At 40.8% G+C, this 22172-nt stretch overlaps 1 protein-coding gene across 6 annotated transcripts in view; it reads right to left on the reverse strand.

Moving 5' to 3' along the window:
- Nucleotides 1-21469, reverse strand: part of LOC135586758 (protein MICRORCHIDIA 2-like) — an 86355-nt gene extending 64886 nt beyond the window's left edge. For 3 of the 6 annotated variants that reach the window (XM_065149758.1, XM_065149756.1, XM_065149757.1), the window contains exons 1-8: nt 21169-21469; nt 20979-21068; nt 17945-17979; nt 17614-17692; nt 17058-17147; nt 14883-14958; nt 13902-13980; nt 13686-13814 (exon numbers count right to left, since the gene is read on the reverse strand). In XM_065149758.1, the coding sequence (XP_065005830.1) occupies nt 13686-13814; nt 13902-13980; nt 14883-14958; nt 17058-17147; nt 17614-17692; nt 17945-17979; nt 20979-21068; nt 21169-21382 (792 nt within the window). In that variant the 5' untranslated portion in view covers nt 21383-21469. The remainder of the gene's footprint in view (nt 1-13685; nt 13815-13901; nt 13981-14882; nt 14959-17057; nt 17148-17613; nt 17693-17944; nt 17980-20978; nt 21069-21168) is intronic. The other 3 variants (XM_065149759.1, XM_065149760.1, XM_065149761.1) reach the window with 1 other exon arrangement.
- Between the last annotated feature and the right edge of the window lie 703 nt (nt 21470-22172).

Here is a 22172-nt window from a genome sequence, read left to right on the forward strand (position 1 = left end):
ATCGGATGAAAACCTTGGTCATCAGCATATGGGGGCTTGGTTCCACCAAGGGAAAAGTTCGAATGCAAGTACCAGTGAGTTCCATGGGGGGGACTTGATCATGCAGAGGTATGATCGAAGTAGCTGGAGAGTTGGACTTCTCCAGAGCTCATATTCGCTTAAGGGAGCCCGACAAGTCAGAGGACAAGGTCGAGTAAGCGAACGTTGCTACCAAGAAAGCTAAGGAGAACAGAATCGGTGCAAACTCTACAACGTGATGGCAGAGGCCATGCATGGGAGTTGCAGTTTGTCTTTCCATCGACCAAACGGACTGCTTGGAGAACACAGATGTGTTGAAGCAGGGGGTCGAAAGGGGCGAGGAAACGACGATGAGTCCAGAGGGACTTAGCTACCCAAAATCAAGCATCAGTTAGAATGGAGGTGGACTCTGAGGAGTGCCACGGAGACATCTCTACTGATTGTGAAGAAAAGGGATACAGAGGCGAGGCGACGGATAGTAGGGCCATGGGCATGGCAGCGCCATGGTACCGCAGAGGCGGGACTTCCGTGCAAGTCATTGATCCCTTGCTCTCATGGAGGGAGAGCGCTTGGTCGTGAAAGGGGCCGAGGAGGTGGAGCATGCAGAGGCAATCTCCAAGTACCGAGACAAGGCTGAAGGGCAGAGGCCAAGAAACTTCGTAAGACCGGTGTCAACAAGTTTCTCATCAAGATAGCCGTAAGTGAAGGACTTCGGGTCATGCAAGAGTGCACGACCAAGGAATGAAGCAGGCAGTACGCGGTGCTGTACCTTTGCTACTCAGTGGAGTAGGCGGCAGGGTTGATGGAGAAGACGGTACAATCCCAGAAGCGACCTCATCTATCAGAGAATTACTCCAAGTTGGGGTGAAAACTTCCCGCATTCCAGAAGTTTGATGGCATTGAGAAGGTGAATCACAGTAGCTAACTCAACGCAAGGAGTGCAAACACTTCAAGTGCTTCAGAAGTGTGAGCAAAGAGTAGGCGAAGACCAGTAACCAGCTCGATGCATGAAGTACAACCTCGAAGGGGCGGGCGAAGTCAAAGTAACCTTTGCCTTCTCAACTCTTAAGAAAATGGGCGAAACCGAGTACCCCAGTTCTCTTATCTATCCAGCAGAGGAGCTCTGCACAAGTTCAAAGACCCTTCGAAGATAATGGAAGACAATAGTTGTCAAATCCTCACCAACGGTGATCAGTGCTACTGAGAGTAGATTGTCCGCTTCATTTCCCAACGAAATGTCAATCGAAAGCAGAAGTGATGCGAACCTACTTGGATGTGACAACTAACTGAAAGAAGAGTCAATGAGCAGATTTTGTGGAGGAAGGACCTAAAACTTCAGAAGTTTGCGAGACGATGCTCGTTAAAGCTCCAACAAGCATCCACCCAGTTCAAGCAGCATGTGGAATTTTTAAGAGACTGGCGCAGTAAGGATGGTCTTTTCCTTCATTTGGCGGATCCGCAGGAATCAACAAGGATCAACACAACTCAGCCAACCCCACACCAGAGTCAGAGTCATTGGTGAGTTGAAGCAACATGGCGGATCAAAGGTTCGACTACTCAAAAACAGCAGCGGAGAGCAGCTGGGAGCCAGGAGGCGCATTGCAGCTGGAGCGGAAGATTGAAGACTCAGCAAAGGCGAAGAGTTGCAGTGTTCACAAAGGCTTCGACGAGGACGTCGAAGGGATAAGTGGGGGAGAATGTAACGGACAAACTTCTAAACAAGATGTTGGATGTAATGCTTATGTCTGTCCGTTGTCTTTTGGCATGTTCATGCCTTGTACAGCAGGTAGAGGGGCTGCCGAAGGCTAAATAGTCCCATGTTAGTTGGGTTGGTGGCCTCTTTAGGCTTGTAAATAAAGGTTGTGTCATGTGGACACGTGCGAGAGCTTTTCGGTCTGTAATGGACCATTTTACCCTTTGTTATGCAACTATTCAGAGCTTGTAAAGTCTGTTTGTAATTTGCATTGTCTATGAAGTGTTTTCGGACATGTTTGCTTGTGGATCCCGATTGAGGCGTTCTCTTTAACCCCTTCTCTCTTTTGTTGGTCCTAAGGGACAATGGGAGGCTTCGGGGAGGCTGACCTTTGCGGACGGACGCGCGAGGGTGCCGCACGCCTTAGGCAAAACCAGCTAAGGTCGTGACAGTACGGTATCTGTATTATCACAAACAAGTCTGTGCACAAGGTGTTCGATGTAATGTTTCTGTGTGTCCGTCTCTTCTAGTTTTGTTCATACTTAGCTAGGATTGCCTACATCATGAGGCGCCCTTGCGACATATGCGTTCGCAAAGGATCAGCCTAGTTGCAACCTCGTACAGGTCCCGAAGGACCTGTAAAACAGAAATTTGATTAATTTGAAAATGAGCGACGGACAAGTCTCGACATCTTGCGAAGAGGGAAGCTTTTACAAACAATTCAGCGAACACCTTGAGTGCAAGAGAAAAGAGAGAGGAATGAGAAAACAAAGACTTTAGAAGGTAGAACGAACTGTTGCAAGTCCATAAACAACTGCTCACCGGGTGTTGAGCGCGAAGGCAAGTTCCCATCAAGTTAACATGCGAACTTGTGAAGATTGTTCAATGCCCGACACTACCCGAAGCCTCATCCCCCCTAGTGCCACCCGAGGGGTTCCAGGGTGTCGAGATGGCTGACGTTTTGCATGAGGCTGCGGTCTAAAAAAACAAGTTGTGGCACACGAAAACGGAGCCATTTTGGGGCAATTTGGCCCGACGTGACGAGCGATCGCACTACAGCGCTGCGAACTGTCGTTGCTTGTATTTTTTAAGCAAAAACACACAAAACCAAGGCAAAACATACAGCCATATATTTGTACAAGCATGCAAAAGTGACGAACAATTCGTTGAACAAAATTGTTGCGGGTGCGCAACGATCGTTCGTGACATTCTCCCCCACTTAAACTATCGATGCTTGTTGGTAGTTTTTTATGACTGCTTCTTCATGTTGTAGGGCATCTTTGGGCTCCCAACTGGCTTCGGTTCAGGGAAGCTTTTGCCACTTTACCAAGTACTCAGTCTACTCAACTCCATTATGTAGCTTTATCTTGCGATCCGCTAAAATGATTTCAACTCGCTTCTTGTAGGAGGCTCTGGTTGGGGTTAGCCGAGTTAGAACACTTCGGGAAGCATCTTGCGAATCTGAGTGGTAGGCTTTCAAGTTGCTGGCGTGAAAAACATTGTGAATTTTGAGCCACGCCGGCAGCTGCAACTTGTAGGAGATGTTGCACACCCTACTGATAATTAGAAAATGCCCTTCATATTTGTGTATCAATTCTTTTTGTACTTTGTGCCTAAAGAATTGGAATGATGCTGGTTGGAGCTTCACCAATACCAAATCGCCGACTTTGAACTCCTATAGTCACCTTCCCAAGTCTACCCACTTCTTCATATTTTTGGCTACTTTATCCAAGTAAGCCCGCGTAATATCTACATTTCAGTGTCATTTTTTTGTAATATGATATACTGACAGACTACTCCAAGTATACCCGATAGCCAAGGTGTGAGGAGTCGATGGTTGTTGTCCTGTAATGATCTCGAAGGGGCTCTTGTTGGACGCAGAGCTCCGCTGCAAGCTGTAGGAGAATTGGGCTATGTCCAACAGCTTCACCCAATCTCGTTGGTTGGAACTCACGTAGTGCCGAATATATTGCTCAAAGAGCGAGTTTATCTTTTCAATCTGGCCATCCATCTGGGGGTGGAGGCTTGTGGAGAAGTATAACTTAAACCCCAACAATTTAAATAGCTCGGTCCAGAATCGTCTCAGGAACCGAGCGTCTCAATCACTGATGATATTGTGCGGGACTCCCCAATACTTCACCACATTCTTCATCATCAGCTTGGCGGCCTCCTCTACTGAACATTGTAGGGGTGCAACAATGAAAATTGTATACTTTGAAAATCGATCGACCACTACGAGTATCGATCCGAGTCCCTCTACTGCCGGAAAGCTCGATATAAAGTCCAAGGAAATGCTCTCCCACGACCTTTCTAGTATGAGCAATGACTCCAAAAGTCCCACTAGCTTCTGCTGCTCCACCTTATCTTATTGGCAAGTAAGGCACATTCGAGCATATTCCTCCACATCATTCCCCATCTTCGGCTAGTAGAAAACCCTCTCCACGAGAGCCAATGTTCGGTGAATACCCGGATGTCCTGCCTAAAGGGAATCTTGACACTCTCTCAAAAGTTCACACCTCAAATTGTCCACTCGAGGAACATAAATCCTATACCCTTTTGTGTAGATAAGTCCCTCCTTGACCCAAAATCGTCGTGCCTTGCCTTCTTTGATTAGTTGTATCAGGGTTACTGCTTGGGGATCAATGTACAATCCATCCCTGATCTTGGAAAAGAAGTTGGAGTGCAGTTGACTTGCATGGCCTCCGCCCTCCAGCCGCAAGGCATTCACCCGCTCCACTTTTCGACTCAACGCATCAGCTACAACATTTGCTCTTCCAGGCTTGTACTCCATTGCCATATTAAATTCGGCCAAGAAGTCCTATCATCGTGCTTACTTTGGGGAGAGTTTCTTTTGAGTTTAGAAGTAACTCAAAGAGATGTTATCGGTCCTCCGTACAAATCGCGATCCGAGAAGGTAGTGTCGCCAAACTCGTAAACAATGGACCACTGTTGTCATCTCCATCTCGTGCACCGGATGCCGTCGCTCGGTCTCGTTGAGCTTGCGGCTCTCGTAGGCCACCATGTGACCCTCCTACATGAGTACTCCCCCAATAGCAAAGTTTAAAGCATCTATATGGACTTCGAAGGGCTCCCCATAGTCCGACAATTTGAGCACCAGTTCTTCTAACACAACAGCCTTTAGATCTTGGAATGTCGCTCTGCATTTATCGAACCATCTCCAAGGCTGCTCCTTCAGCAACTCCGTCAGTGGAGCTATGCGCTTCGAATACCCAACTATCAAGCGTCGATAGTAGTTGACGAAACCAAGTAAAGATCTTAGCTCCGGCACCTTCTTTGGAGTTCGTCATTCCGCAACAACTTACACTTTTGATTTGTCCATCCGAATGGAACCATCACCGATTCGATGTCCCAAGAATAAGATCTTCGCTTGAGCAAAGTAGCACTTCTCCCTTTTCATGAACAAAGTGTTCTTCCTGAGAACCTTGAAAATTGTCCGAAGGTGCTCGACATGCTCCTCGAGCGTTTGGCTATAGGCGACAATATCATCCAAGTAGACGACCACAAACTTATCCAAATACTCCTTAAATAGTTGGTTCATAAAAGTGCAGAATGTGGTCGGAGCGATGGTTAAGCCGAAAGGCATCAGCAAGAACTCAAACACTCCATACCTGGTCACGTATGTAGTCTTCGTTTCATCGCCTTCAGCAAAGCGTGCCTACCAATACCCCGACTGAAGGTCGAATTTGGAGAAATACTTTGCTTTGCCCAGATGGTCGAAAAGTCCGCGATGAGCGGGATGGGATACTTGTTCTTCACCATCACCTTGTTGAGGGCTCGATATTCGACGCATAGTCGGAGGCTCCCATCTTGTTTCTTTTGGAAGAGAACTGGAGCTCCGAATGGTGCTTTAGAACTACGAATAAGACCACCGCTTAGCAGTTCGTCTAATTGCTTTCTGAGTTCTGCCAACGCTAGAGGGGAATTGAGATAAGGTGGTCATGTTAGAGGCTTCACTCCCAGCTCCAACTCAATATGATGATTCACGCCTCTACGTGGTGGTAGAGTTTTCGGCAACTTGGGTGGCATAACATTTGTGAACTCCTTCATAACGTTTGCCACCACAGCAGGTTCATGAATGGCCTCCCAATCAAGTGGCTCAAGCTTCACAACAGCCACGAAGGTTAATTCTCCTTTTCATACCCCTTCCTTTAATTATAATGTCGATATTTATTGGGGATCATTGCTTCCTCTCCGAGAGATGGGAACCACACAGGGGTCGTCACCTCCCATCAAACATAGGGAGTTCAGGAACGGCATTGGCACCAACTTCACCGCTTGCATGAACTTCATTCCGAGAATCACTTGGAAGTCGTCCAGTGGCACCGCCATCTTGTTTGTGCTCCTGCTCCATGTTCTGATCTTGATGGGGACTCCCTTTGCTAGCCCGGAGATCCGCTTTGCCTCCAAGTTCACCGCCTTCATCCAACTTAGGTTCTTCTCCAAGATCAACCCAAGTCGCTTTGCTACTTGATCGACAATATAATTGTGGGTAGCGCCCGTGTCCATTGCACGAGTTGTTTGGCCATTGAGCTTAATGTCCACGTATATCAGCTTGCTACTCCCTGCTTTTTATGGCTTTGCTTTCATGTTCTCCCTCATTTGATCCCGTAATGCATTCAACAAACGCATTACTCCCATCCGGGAACCTTGCAACTCCTTATCGTCGCTGCTGGATTCTGAATTACTTGAACTAAGGGTGACAGCCTTGCCCTTGTCTGATTTGGGAGAATGGATTGAAGTTGTTAAGGCATTGAGTGTTTGTTTCTATGAACACTCCCTTACCATGTGCGGCCCTCCGCACAAGAAGCATCTGCCAGGTTTTAAGGCCTTGCCTTTTGAGCTTGGCTCTTTGTGGGAACTCTTCTTCCTTTGCTCGTCCCCGGGCTTCTTCCCTCAAGAATATTTTGGAGGGCGATTTCCTGAAGATTGTTTCATTTTCCCTAAGTCCTCCGAGGAAACAAAATCTGTGAGCCTTTCTACGACCGCAATTGCCCCAATCACATTGGTGACATTCCTTCGATGCAGTTCCTATTGAGCCCATAACTTCAGGCCAAGGTCTGTCGTACCGGTCCGACAGGCCAGCGGTACACGGACCGCCCTGTACCGGTCCGCACTGTAGCACTGTACACCTGCGTGTACCGAGCGGTATACCGTACCGTACCGGTACCGAGCCCGGGTCGAAACGCCGGTACGGTACAGTACGGCAGACCTTGCTTCAGGCCATCAAGGAAGCTGAACAGCTTATCCTTCTCAGACATGTCCTGTATATCCAGCATCAGTACAGAAAATTGCTTCACATAGTCTTGAATGGAAGTACTTTGGCAAAGTTGTCTTAGCTTCCTCCATACAATGAACTCTGTGTTCTCGGGTAGGAACTAAGTTCTCAACTCCCGCTTCAAGTCTTCCCATGTGTCCACCCAACACAGACCTTGTTGGATCTCCTCCCAATGGGTTCGCCACCAAAGTTTTACATCCTCATTCAGATACATGGTCGCTATTGATACTTTAGTATCTTCATAATTGGGCCTTGTAGCTCGAAAATACTGTTCCATGTCAAACAAGAAATTCTCGAGCTCCTTTGCGTCCCTAGCACCTCCATAGCAATGAGGCTCAGGTGTCCTTATGTTTTGTAGCTGCGCAACGCGGGTGTTGCTCCCTCTCGCATTTAGTGCCCTTATGAGCGTTGTCACTTTGGAAGTGAGTTCTACCATGACTTCCTGCAGGTGTTGTACAGAGTCTTTGGTGTCTTCCGTCAGTCGATCGACCAGGGACTTGACCTTATCAATTCGAGATTCCGCTTCTTCTTGTCAGCTCTCTACCACAAGCCTTCTTTCGCCTTGGTAGAGTACCTCCAAGCCTTCTTTGACCGTTACCACCACCCGATACAGCCCTGTATTGTCCGATAAGAGGCTAGATCAATGATACTACCTGGTAGCAGGCGCTTTGCGTACCGATCTGCTAGCGGACCGATACATACCACTCGGTACAGGCAGTATCATTTAGTATTGTAATCCTTGGGCAAAACTACCTAAAAATAGGGCATGTAGACAACCATTTTGGGTGTTTTCTAGCTCCGTAGAGTGGTACAAAGTGTCAACCAATACAACACCGTGGAGCTACCTGGGTGGCACATGACTAGATGGGCCTTTAGGATATTATCTAGGGCTAGATCGTTGTCTTGTTCTACAATAGTGTCATGTGGGCACTTGTTAAGACTTTTGGCCGTGGCGAACCACCTTAGACCCTTTGTCGGACGACTATTCAGAGCTTCCGAAGTCTATATTTGCAATTAGTATTACCTATCAATTGTTTGATAAAATATCTACCAATGGAATCCTGAGTTAAATGCTTCTTCTAACTCATCTTCTTCTCTTTTGAAAGGGGTCCTTAGAGGCCCCTAAGATGCTACAACGAGGTTGACCCTTTATAGACGGACACATCAAGGTGTCGTACGACTTAGGCAAAACGAGCTCGGAACTGATTGGGGGGATGGGGAGGAGGGGAGGAAGAAGTACAAAAGGAAGAAGGAAGAAGATGATCGAAAAAGGAAGCAAAGAGGAAGGGGAGGCAATGGAAGAGAAAGAGGAGAGGCAAAGGTAGCATACCCAAAACCCTCTCAGCAGCATGCGATGGTGACATATTATCATAAGACCTAATGGAATTGCCTAAATCAATATCAGCAAAGGGTCAACCTAAGTGCAATCCTACACAACCTCATGCAACCCGAAAGACTTGCAAAATATGAAGTTTATTAGCTTCAAAAATAAGCGACAGACAAGTCCCATTATCTCACTCATAATAACTATAGACTTGGTGGAATTTAGCAAACACTTGGAAGGCAAGGACTTAAAACAATAAAATGATAGTCACAATCCAACAACGACCTATTAACTAGTGTTGGAATTATTGGTAAGCCTATACACGATTTGCATACAAGCTTGTGCTTCCAAACCGGAGCCCAGCACTACACGAGAGCACCATCTAGCCCTGTGCCACCCGATTGGTTCCAAGGAGCTGAGATGGCTGACATTTTGGTTATGTCACTAGCTTGAGAAAAAATCAAGTTACAACTTACAACACATAAAAACAGGACTGTTCTAGCCCACTTTTGCCTTGTTTGGCGACAGATCATTGCATAGCCTTATAAACTGGTTTAAAAAACAAGGGAAAGCCACTGAAAACCAAGCAAAACACAAGAAAAAGTTATTGTACAAGAAAACAAGAGTATTGAACGATCCGATGATAAAGGTTTTATGGGAACACGATCATCATATGTTACATTCTCCCCAACTTAATCTGTCAATGCTTGCTGGTAGGCTTCAACGATCACTTCTTCATGTAGAAGGGTGACTTCTAGCACCCAAGTTGCTTTAGCTCTGGGAGGCTTACATCACTTTACCCAGTACTCAATCTACTCCGCTTCGTTTATTGACTTCGTATTACAATCTGCTAGGATAGCTTCAACTCACCTTTCATAAGACACTCAAGTAAGGGTGGTCGAGTTGAGATATTTATAAATATGACATAAAGCTTGTAGCTCTCATAGGCCACCAGGTGGCTCTAATAGGCGCATCAACACTCCTTTGATAGCAAAATTTGAAGCATGTGTGTAGACTTCGAATGGAATATGAAAACTTACGTACAAGCTCTTTCGAAACTACAGCCTTGAGGTCTTCGAATGTGGCTTCACACTTCTCGAACCATTGCCAAGGTTGCTTCTTCAACAGCTTCGTTGATTTGTCCATCTGAATTGATCCTTCATCGACTCGATAACCCAAGAATAGAATTTTTATCTAAGCAAAGTAACACTTCTCCCTCTATACGAACAAAGTATTCTCTTAAAGATTCTCGAAAAACATACTCCTTCAAAGTTTAAGTGTAGATGAGATATCATCAAGATAGTTGACCACATATCCAGATACTCCTTCAACAGTTAGTTCATTAGAGTGCAAAACATGGTCGAAGAGCATCATCAAGAACTCAAACACTACACTTGGTCACACTGATAGTGTTCGCTTTATCACCTTTAGCAAGTTGTGCCTACCAATATCATTGTGTTTTGAGAAGTACCTCGCTTTGCGTACTTGGTTGAACGAGTATGCAATGTGTCAGATATAATACTTGTTCTTCACCGTCAGCTTCTTAAACAATAATCCACACATAATCAAAGACTCGCATCATGTATCTTGTAAAAGAGAACTAAAGCTCCATAAGAAGCTTTCGAGCCACAGATGAGACCCCATTGTGTAGCTCATCTAACAGCTACCTAACCTTTGCCAAACATAGGTGGGAGACATGCAATAACGAGGTCTCACTGTAAGTCTCTCCTTAATAAAACACGTACAACAGTTGAATAAAGATTTCATGACGGCCTATAAGTCCCAAAATCTGTTATAAACACAAATCTTATTACATCTAAAATTTTCTAACCAACCCAATAAATTAAGCAGAAAAAAAACAACCTTTAGATAATTGACTCCCAAGGTTTTTTCCTTAGATTGATTTTAAATATATTATTAGGAATATATCTTATAAAAAGTAAAGATTTTCCCTTGAATTTATTGAGTTTCATGAAGAAGACCTCTTGGCACACTTGAATAACGCAATGTAACCCCTCAACAAAGATTATTAATTTAACACTAATCACTTTTATGTCGTTGTAAATTATGTTTAAGAGCATCTATGTTTAAAATGAATAGCATAAGGAATCACTTGGGATCATTAACCAATTCACTATATAGGAACTCAAGTCATGCCCAAAATGTTAATACATATGGCACAACTAGCACCTAAGTCTAAATAGTTAATAGCAGACGACAAGTCCATGCAGTCAACTGCATTATCATTATAGGCACCCAATGTTAGATACAACCTAATCTATTGTCATTCCAAGGGCAATAGCACATAGAGACAACCACACGTCTCAGCGCCTTTCTATTGCTAGTTCAAATCATAAGCAGTTACTTGTAGATGATCATACTGTCTAGCCAATTTTTGGACACCTCAAATTTCTAATGACAATTCATGCCATCAATAATGGACTTCCAAATTCATCCGTTAGAAATCCCAATAATTACTTATCTTGGAGACCTAAGGACTAGAGCTTGCTAACACTAAGGATAAAGTAATTGATCAAGTACATCTATATTTTTATTTAAAATAGTTGTCATATTTCTGTTTTTCCTTTTTCTCTTTTCCTCCCACACTCCTCTCTCTCTCTCCCTCTCTCTTTCACATGTCTCGTATCTCCCCACCTCTACTTCTTCCACCTAATTGCATTAGCCGCCACTTCTTCCTCCTCATAGGTGTTGTAGCTTCCTCCACCTCCATATGCCTCCTACTTTGTCTTCTCCTCCTCTTTCTCCTATTTTGCTACTACAATTCTACTATTGTATGCCTCCTACTTGTTGGGAAATCTATGGGGGCGACATCATACACGCAGCGGAAGAACAAAAAACAAAATCCCCTATTCCCAAAGAGATGTTCGTCGTCGTACGAAGATTAGTGCGCAAAATCCGCGAAATAGAAAACTGCGTATAGTAAAGATTGTTACCTAAGGAGATCGTATATCCCTGAATCCTTGTAGATCTCTAGGAGAGGGTGAAGGAGGTCAAACGCCCTCCTCTCTAGCAGTGATCCACACAGCAGGGCTGCGACGAGTCATACCTATCGAGCTGGCCACGAGTCATACCTATCAGAACTCCTTCTGACTCAGTGAATTCGTAAGGTTAACTGTCACTCTCGATGACCGGTTGTACTAGATCTGAGACATCCAAACCTATAAGTCTGGTATCAAAGAATAGAGCACTCATATAGGACATCCTTGGTGTCTCAAGTCTAAAGACCAGATACACCATTGGGACTACGGAATTATTGTCTGACAATAAGGTATTATCAACCATCCAGCATTTCGTAAGCGGATCGATCAATGAACTCATTCTCCAATGAGCACCTGTACTGTATCCCTAATGTCCCCACACGAGCAGCTATGAGACCAACTGCATCCATCATATGGACGGGTATACAGCACACCAGTCTATCTGGTTATCTCGATGTCCCTCTCGAGTAACCTATGACCGAGATTATTTAGGATCTGTGTATAAAGGTGAATCGGTCTCATTATCATGATTTCATCATGATCTGATTCTCATTGCACAGATCTAAGGACATCACAATATATATATATATATATATATATATATATATATATATATATATACAACAAGCAATATAAAGTGATAAATACTAAAATATAATAAGCAAAAAGACTGTGTGTCAAGTCACACGTGTCATAACTCACGTGATTGGCTTGCTGGGCACCTATGACTAGTACTACGTACCTCTTCTACCTCATCCCAACAGCAACCGCTTCTTTCACCTCATAAGGGTGACAGCTTCCTCCTCCACCTCTTGTATGCCTCCTACTTCATCTTCTCCTCCTCTTCCTCTTAATTTGATACTCTGGTTTCTCTGCCTCCTCTTTCTCCATCTCTGCTACCCCATCCCCTCCACCAGTCTTCCTTCTCCTCCTCCCCTTTTTCCCTCCCTATTTCTCTTTGTCATGTGGTATCTGTACCAAGCCTCAGTATAACAGTTCTTACCATACTTGTATGGTGTGACCATGAACCGCTATTGGCACTAAACCAAAATTTTAGGCCTTGTTTGGTACTTTGATTGGAAACCTTCCAAAATCTTTTAGTCCTCCAATGGAGCTCTTCTAAGTGATCTTTTAGTCCTCCAATGATGATGATGAGGAAAAGAGGAAGGGGAAGAGGAAAAGGAGCAGAAGGAGAAGAAGAGGAAGAGGAAAAGGAAGATGAGGAAAGGAGCAAAAGGAGAAGAGGATGAGGAAAATGAAGGAGAAGAGGAAGAGGAAAGGAGCAGAAGGAGAAGAAGAGGAGCAGAGGAAAATGAGAAGAGGAAGAGAAATGAAAGCAGATGTGGGGAGGAGCAAGAAAAGAGAATGCAAAGAAGGAGAGAAGCACCATAAGTTTTAGTGGTAGTAAGCCACGAGTGGTGGGCAGCAAGCAAGCGATGGGTAACAAACTAGAGGCTCACAGCATGGGCAAGCATCGTTGGGAAGTGGAGTAGTCAAGAAGTCGAGGAGTCTTTGTGCAAAGCACTGAGAATCAGAATTTTAAAAAGGAATCACAGGGAAAGAGGCAGTCTGCATCTTGGTTCATTCCAGAACTGCTAAATAAGTATTGGTACGAACCAATCCAAGCAAATGTGCATTCCGAAGTTAAATCACTTGAGAAGGTGATACTCATTCATCTTTTGTGGGTTTGCCAAAGCTTATAAGAAGTTTGTCTTTACATGTAAAAGGGTGATAAAGAATTCCAAACCCGATGATCCATATAGTCCATAGGCCATTGTGTGGCAACACCACTATATATGCATTGGTCACACAATTACTTATTTGGTCTCTTACACTTCTGGTAACTATTGTAGTTGTCCTTGAGGCTTAATTATTTTGAGCTACCTATAAGGTAAGTGCTTGTAATATTGTCTGCAATTGTTTATGAGTTTCAATTATTGATCCAGTTTTCTTTTATACAAGAAAATGTATCTTTCTTTTGGGTTGCCTATTCCAACAAGATTTAATAAGCTAAACAAAACATATATATCACCAGAAGAAGTGGTGCACATAATTTGAATTGTAACAACATGACCTATATGTGATCAATTGTGAAAAGAATGTCAGATTTATATGAATCATGATAAATCAAAATGGTAGAGGGAAAAGGAATACAACATAGCATCAAATAGAACAAAATATTTTTCATATCAAGGATTTAGATGCTAGCACAAAACCAAGTTTTGTAACCTATCAAATTGGTATAGTACCAATGTGTACCAGTGAATATGTACTGATCCAACTGGTATTTAAATCGTTGCTTCATAAAACACAATAGACAAAAAGCTAAACTAGGCCGACAAGACAATACCATACCTGCAGCAATAGTTCCTCCTTTGAAGAAAAGGGAGACCATTCTATAATAGTTTTCAAGCTACTGTCCCATTCATCCTGTGAATTGGAGCTTAACGGTATTATCTGACCATTAATTATTTGAAAATCAAGCTGCAAAAAAGACATGAAAAAAGTTCACAACTCAAACAAAACTAAACACTTCTAAGAATTGGAAGGATTGAAAAAGGATGATGTTACCATAGGGACAAAAATATCATCTTTCAATGTTCTTCTCAAGAATGTATAAGACAGCAGGCCAATGCTTAATGTTACACAACTTCAAAGACAACAAAAGTATGAGAATGTCCAAAATGACTCCACAGCACTAGTAATATGTAACAAGGGTAACAAGTTTCATAAAAGCAATAGATGGATGAAAATGACAATTATTTTCATTCATCAAATAATTTACTCAAGAAGAAGTAAAAACTAGAAGCCACTAGAACTAAATACGACAGGCATGCAAACAGAAAACATAAGAAGAAAAATATAAATTCTTGCAATTAGCATTTATAAGTTTGATTGGCAAAGTAAAAGTTAAGATGCGGGCAGCATATTTTAATTTGGAACTAGATTGATAAGCCCAAAAGTGCCAATTCCATTATGAAATTACATAATTAAAATAAATTTCTATTAAATGACAGGGAAAATTGATTTTTAAAAAAGAAGCAAAAAAAAATTGTCAAAAGGTGGCCTTCTACCAAATTGGATCATATATGCCTTGAGCCAACTTTGACCTTCTCCAGCATAAAGCCAACAAGGCCAAACCCCTCATTCAAGCAATGTGGTACCATAGTCTCTATTGACTCTGTCTCTGAACATAACAGCTTGAAGATAATTTTGCAGTGCCACACCGGGTCCTCAAACCAATAGGAGAAAGGAAATTAACAGAATTGTTGTGCCAATGTGGAAACCCTAGGTAGTGTTGTGCTAGTGCCATTTACAATAAGTTAGCAAGCAGAGTTACTCTTGCAGAGCGAGCCTAGAGACCCGAAGTGCTAAAATCCCAAGGGAACCACCATAAGACACATTGCAAATTCTAGTAGAAAAAAATGTTATAACTCAACAAAGAAATCCTCTAAATCTTTCTTACAGAACTAAAATGAAGACATTTCATATATGATAAAATTTATCGACGATGATGTTAACATGGCCACTGACATCAAAGCAAAGACTTACCTTCCACGACTAGCACGACTGAATACAATTGCATCAGCACCTAATCTCATGGTACTTGTTTTGAAGCCATTTCCATCTGTAGAACAAACCACGACAATGAAAAAGCAAATAAAGTAGCATGTAAAGTATGATGTGAGTAACCTAAGTAAATATTCACAAACAAGGGTAACATCAAAAAGATCTAGATTCATATAACACGATTGCAGTGAACTAAGCATTCTTGGAATCCAAATTCAAAATATTAGTTTGAATACCAAGATTAAAATAGAAGCAGCAATCACATTCAAAATGTATTCAGTGATATTATGATAACTAATATTTCTTAAAGAAAGTATCTGAAATGCATTGTAAATGGCATTCACCATTTAGCATCTTAAACTGGATGTTTTGAGAAAGAAGCATGACAAATATAACATGCAAGCAGAAGGGCACTTCACCAAGTCAAAGATAGCTGCCACATTATAAGTCAACAGATTTGTAGCTAAATTCTACTGAATTCCCTTTAGGGATTTTCCAAACATTCAGTGGATATGGAAAATTATTCTATTACAAATTAAGGTGGCTGCCTTTCCGTACATAAGAAGCTTTGAAGCAAGATTCTCCAACTATGGCACCAGACCAGTTAAATAATTTAACAAAATTCAGCTCCTGATTTATATGGTTTTCAATCAACCAAATCAAAAGGCAGAAAGAATAAGTTGGAAAGCACCATTATAATTATCCTGAATCAATATATGTATATATGGAAAAAAAAAAAAGTTCCTAACCATAGTTCTATATACCTATCATTTAACAATTTAGACCTAAAAACTCCTAATTTATTTCATTTTAATTTTATCTTTATTTTTATTAGAGAATAGGGTTGGAAAATATCTCAATGTTCATAAATTTCTCATACTTAAGCTCATGTTTGACTCAAGGGAATATGTTTGGCATTACACTGAATCAGACTCAAATAGGAACATAGTAATTGTTTCCTTGATAAGGGAAGCTTGTACATGATTCAGTTTGATTGTGTTCAGTCTAACAAGCAATCGATCTGAAAGAAAATTGATACAATAGGGTTGGAAAAACTCCTAATTTATTTCATTTTAATTTTATCTTTATTTTTATTAGAGAATAGGGTTGGAAAATATCTCAATGTTCATAAATTTCTCATACTTAAGCTCATGTTTGACTCAAGGGAATATGTTTGGCATTACACTGAATCAGACTCAAATAGGAACATAGTAATTGTTTCCTTGATAAGGGAAGCTTGTACATGATTCAGTTTGATTGTGTTCAGTCTAACAAGCGATCGATCTGAAAGAAAATTGATAGAATATATCATGAGATGTAGATCAAATATATTTTATAGGTTAGAAAGCATAATTCTTTACAATTAGCATCAGATATTTTCCTTTCCTCTTTCTTAGCAGTATGGACTAGCATTTACCTATTTAATGGTCAACAATTATGCAGACTATATGTAAATAAAAAGAATGACTAAAACTCTACACAAACAACCAAATGACTCACACATCCATCAATTCATCTAAAGATACTTACAAACCAGGGTTTTGAACAGGTCAGTACCAACGTACCAAGCTCTGCTCGGTATGGTACGTACCAGTATGTACTGTCGGTACGCCAAGGCGTATCAACAGTACATCCTAAAATCTTAAAAATACGTCCACCTATCACACTATGGCTTATCGATCGGTATGCCTCGGTAAAGGTCGAAATCCGGGGCAATACCAGTCGGTATGCCTCAATACCACCCGGTAGAGGGTGGTCCGCATATCGGTATCCTCTCGGACCAGTACGTACCGTCCGGTACACATCAAAATTGAGAACCCTGCTTACAACAAAAGAAACAATCTGTATGACATTGTTAAATTATTTAACTTAGAACCAAACGATTGACACATCAATCAATTCATCTAAAGATCGTTTAACAAGTAGTTAAAAACTAGTTAAATTAATCAACTTAGGTGTTCCATTAACACAGCTCAGTTGTTGACCAATAATGGGTTATCACAACAAGTCATTCTACAGCAATCACATCCTATTTAAAATTCTTATTAAAGGACAGTCTCATAGCATATTCTTCTGTAGAGAACTTCATGCATCATGATCATTAAATAGCTAAAGCATTATTGGCACCGCCAGTCAACATAAGAAAGAGGTGATTACACTGGCCAATCGTTGTCTTCGACCTTTTTGATGAGAAACCAAGGCTCATGCATCGCCGTATACCTTCAGGGTCCATTCCCCCTCCATCATCTACAAAATTGCCCTTAGTGAATGTCACAAAACCAACAAACTATTTTGTACTTTTAAATTGTAAATCTTGCAGACAGGGAGCAACAATGGCCCAAAAAATAAAGTCGAAAAGAGTCATTTCCATATCGACTATCAATTAGAGAACGCAAATTCACAACCAAAAATTGAATGAATGCTAAAGTCTGTAAATATATTTACATAGGCATAAATTAACACTTAATAAAAATGTTCACATATGTTGATACAGACAGAAGTAAACCCGTAATTGTACTCATATTCCATATATCACAGGTAGTAGAACTCAGATACAAATATGGCAATTTGATTGGCACACGTTTATATAACATATACTAGTCTGACTCCACTTATATATAAACCAAACTCAAACAGGTATTGTACAATGGTTTTTATCCACTTTGGTCCCTAGTTGCAGAAGAATATGAACAACTATGTGAATGTCAAGTACCTTGAAAAAGCAACACAGGACTATTATCTTTCAGATTGTTGATTTTATCAACCTTCACGAACGTCGCACCATTGTGAATCTGGTAAATCAAACAACAAAATGGGAATATGTACTTCTCAATGGCAAATTCCTAAGAACTGAAAGTGAGAAAACCTTTTCAGTGAAAATTCCTCAAACATTTCCTCGAAGCAACCAATATAAAGAATAAGAATGTAAAAGAATAATTAAAAGGCATTCATTTGATAAAATTGGTTATATACCAACATGATTGTACTCTTTTTTTCAATTAATACAAATGCTAACTCCAATAAGTAAAAGAGGCCAGACATACCTCATCTACAGCATTATCAAGAAGTTCAGCTACAGCTGCATAAACCACAGAAATGACAATCAGCATCCATTAGTCCACACATACCTTAAAATGAACTTGAATAGCACACAATATTGTAGCATTAATCATCTAAGACTTTTTCTTTGCAATATCAAACTGAAAACTAGTACCTTTCGATAATGACTATTGTGACTCACAGCTCATAAAAAGGAAATTGGCTGGTGTTAAGAGAAAATGAGTTGAACAACATATTTTTAAATAAATGAAAAGCACAGGGTGGAAAATTCCAATACGTTCAGTAAATGCTAAAACGAGCACTTTGTGCAGATACCATGATAAATCCTCAAGAGGTAAAAGTCCAACTGCCCAGACCAAAAGCGATCTGGATATGTCTAAAAGGTGGCAGCTCAATAATGTTATTTTATCACAAACTTCATATTTATCTTCTCTTTCTTTTTTAATATTTGCTCCCTTTTTTACTCTCTAATGTACTAGTTAAATAATATTTTCCAACCTTGGATTTTTAATCGCTCAAAGGTCAATTACATCCATTAATAAATTAATACATTGGATCAGATATGACAGCTAGAAGGAGAAGCTTCAAGAAGTACATCCACATAATGCATAAACTGAAGCTTTGCTGAAGAAAAGGTGTCATTTTTAGGCATACACAGGATTAGATATATCAAGCAATTGCTCTACATGGTCATCACACCTACATTTCCTAAAACAGTCTGCCAAAATATCCATAGACTTATATCACACAGATGAAAATGTACTTAAAAGTCATGTTTAGGCAGAAATGAAACAAACCAATGAATCATCTGCAGTATTGGGCAAGTTAGCTCAAAGCTTTCTAGTATCAGCCACTAGATCTTAGTTGTCGATTCAGAAGCAATGTAGTCAAAGGTACTATGTGCTTTCACTAAAAGGCACCAAGGGGCCAAAACTCTTGAGGTACTAGGTGTTCATGAATATTAGAATTATAAAAAATATAATTAAGGAGAAATAATTATCACTAAAATATCGTTTGCAAATGCTTAGTAGTCCATATGATCACTACGGGAAAGGGGTTATAAGGGAGGCTCTAGGAGGGAGGAAGAGGTAGGGGGAGGGGGCTGTCAGGGAGGCTCAATGAGGGACAACGACGAAGGAGAAAGAGAGAGACAATGGGAGGGAAGGTGGGGGGGAGAAGCACGAACGAGGGGGAGGGAGTGCGAAGGGAAGGCACCACCGAAGGGCCGCCTTGCACAAGAATGTTGATCATCGATCACCTTGTTCTAGTGAGCAATTGGTGGAGGAATTAGGAGAGATTGTGGCAGCAATAGAGCATAGTAGAGATCATCAATGAAGTTTTGATCACGGGAGAAGTTTCAGTCAGAAAAGGACACAATGGAGATTGCAACCGTCGAGGAGAAATGTTAGTTGATGGCTAGGGTTTCTTCCAGAGATGTTGAGAGAGGGGTTTTAGTTGGCTGAATTGGTTCACTCGAATCATCTAGTTCGAACCCAAATGAAACCCACAAGGTTTAACTTAGGCAAGCCTAAGGCCGTAATGCCTGCGCCACGCGAACTCAACCACTCCCATATCGAATTGGAGGTAGTCGAGCATCGCCTCTCCTTGCTCGGGCACCTAGGAAAGCGCTTGAGTACCCATTAATAACACTGTACAGAACAAGTTTGGACTTGATCAAGTTTAAGAAAATTTGATTTTGGAGTTGACTCTTACCAATTCTAAGTATTATTAATTTTTATGGCTGTTTTATAGTGTTCTGGCAAAATATTTTTGAATTACATCACCGCCAATGAATCCTCCTTCTAGTATAATTAGGGAATTTTAATCATTCATATTTAAATTTTGAGCTGCATATATATTGCCATTGACAACCAACTAATGGATGAATGGGCTAGTTAGTTCCCATGTCCCCTTTTTGTGTGAAAATTGCTTCAGTTTATCATCCTTTTTTTTTGTGAATCATCCAATTTTTTTTTTATTATGAATACTAACTTATTTAGGATTTTGGTCAACAAAATGTGTAATGAAGGATCACAATCTCATAGCTGACAATTGATGAAAGCACAAATTTCACCTATGGCTAGAATCTCTCTCTCTCTCTCTCTCTCTCTCTCTCTCTCTCTCTCTCTCTTCCATATTCTCTAATATATTTTTTATTTTCTTATGTATTCTTTATTGTTTATTCTTCCATATCTGAACTAACAGCCAATTATTTTTTCTCTTTGCTTCTTTACCATTTAGCTTTAAAGTGCCATTTCCTTGCAACTCTATTCCACATCTGCTCGTCTTTCCCAATTACTGCAGCAAATAAGCAATATCCTCTTAAACAACCATCAAACTTTCTTTCCTTTTTTTGATCAGAATTAACAGCAAACCTTCTGTTGGCCTTCAACATATTATTTGCTGTTCAACTTTCAATGAAAACAAAAGTGGATTTTCTATGCACATACAAAACCTGCATACAACTATGTGCAATACTTAACATGTTTGTTGAAGCAAGTCCTAATTTTTCATCAACTTTATGGTAAATGATTTTCCTGATACCAACAAAAAGCAGTAATGTCCCAACATCTAAACCAAGATTCAAACAATGGATCTGAATTATCTTGGAATATAGCTAACTCTGAATTAGTCTTAATTAATTTAAATGAAATACTAGTGCATAAAATCCTTGGAAGAAACCTGCCAATTTTACTACTACATATATTTTTTTGAACATTTAGCAAAGAAGAATAATATCTGAATATATGAACATATACAAATACATATATAGTTGACACTATCTCAAATCTATGGCGTCACCTAAAAGATATGCCAACTTGATATGATAATAATGCTAAAGGAAGATCTTCCAAAGAAATGCATTATAGTATCAATAAGTGGAGAGGAAAAGACTTTTAAGAACCACCAGAGCTACTAACATATAAGCTGTTGCCAATCTTTCCAATGATGCCTGTCATCCTATTCATACTATACGACTTTTCATCAAATAGAAGATTTAACAGTATGGAGATATACCACCGAAAGCCCATTTGTGAGACGTGGCGTTGGAATGCAAGAACTTCGGGTGCACGCGCGCCCGATCAAAATCATACGATTCCAGAGCAGCTGCAGCAAAAGAGTCACAAATTTGAAAACAGCAGAAAAAACTACAAAGAAGAACAAGGAAATAACTGAATTGTTCTGCATGAGAGGAAAGAAGAAGAACCGCGCCGGGCACGATGTAAAGGTCCTGAGGGTACTTCATATGTCCCAGCTCTCCAGAAGTTACGGCACTCGAGTGTGCGGTAACGCTGCTGCGCTTCCACCGGCTTCGGCACCGATGGATCTTCTGAATTGACGCCGCCGCCGGGCGGTGATCCAAGGAACACGACGTCGTCGTCGTCGTCGTCGTCGTCCTCATGGAAATCGCTTTTCGGCATCGAAAGCGCGGTAGAAATTAGAAGCGGACGAGATGAAATCCTAGGGTTTAAAACGGAAGGGAATCGCGGAGTTGGGTGAGGTATAAAATGGAGGCAGAGGATCATATGACTCGCATATATTGCGTATAAAAATAAATAAATTTCTGAAAACTCCTAAAATTCCGGATAGCACTTCTATTCAAAAATTTTGACAATCCTAACATTTTCAAAATAACAAAAATAATCTTTCCACAATTTTACATTTGCTTCTTTGGAACTCTATCATTTTAATAAACAAAAGTATCCATCTAATCTAAAACATATATATATATATATATATATATGTCTAATCATAAATATTTGTAAATCAATCACATGTAATAGTGCAATAGGAATTTAATCCTAATAAGATCACCGAGACCAATTCATCTTTACACGCACCTTAAATAATTTTGGTTATAGGTCACTCGAGAGGGACATTAAGATGATCAGATAGATTGGTGTGTTGTATACCCGTCCATATAATGGAGGAAACTAGTCTCGGAGCTGCTTATGTAAGGACATTAAGAATACCGCATAAGTATTTATTAGAGAATAAGTTCATTAATTGATATACTCATGGAATGTTGGATAGTTGATGATACCTCAATGTCATATTATGATTCCGTCATCCCAATAGTGTATCTGATTCATAGACTTAAGACATCAATGATGTCAAGTATGAGTACTTCACTCTTTAATGTCAGACTTATAGACTTTGAAGTTCTAGATCTAGCACAATCGATTATCGGGAGTGGCAACCAAAAATACA

The sequence above is a fragment of the Musa acuminata genome, chromosome BXJ3-4 (assembly GCF_036884655.1).
Source record: "Musa acuminata AAA Group cultivar baxijiao chromosome BXJ3-4, Cavendish_Baxijiao_AAA, whole genome shotgun sequence".
Taxonomy (NCBI): domain Eukaryota; kingdom Viridiplantae; phylum Streptophyta; class Magnoliopsida; order Zingiberales; family Musaceae; genus Musa; species Musa acuminata.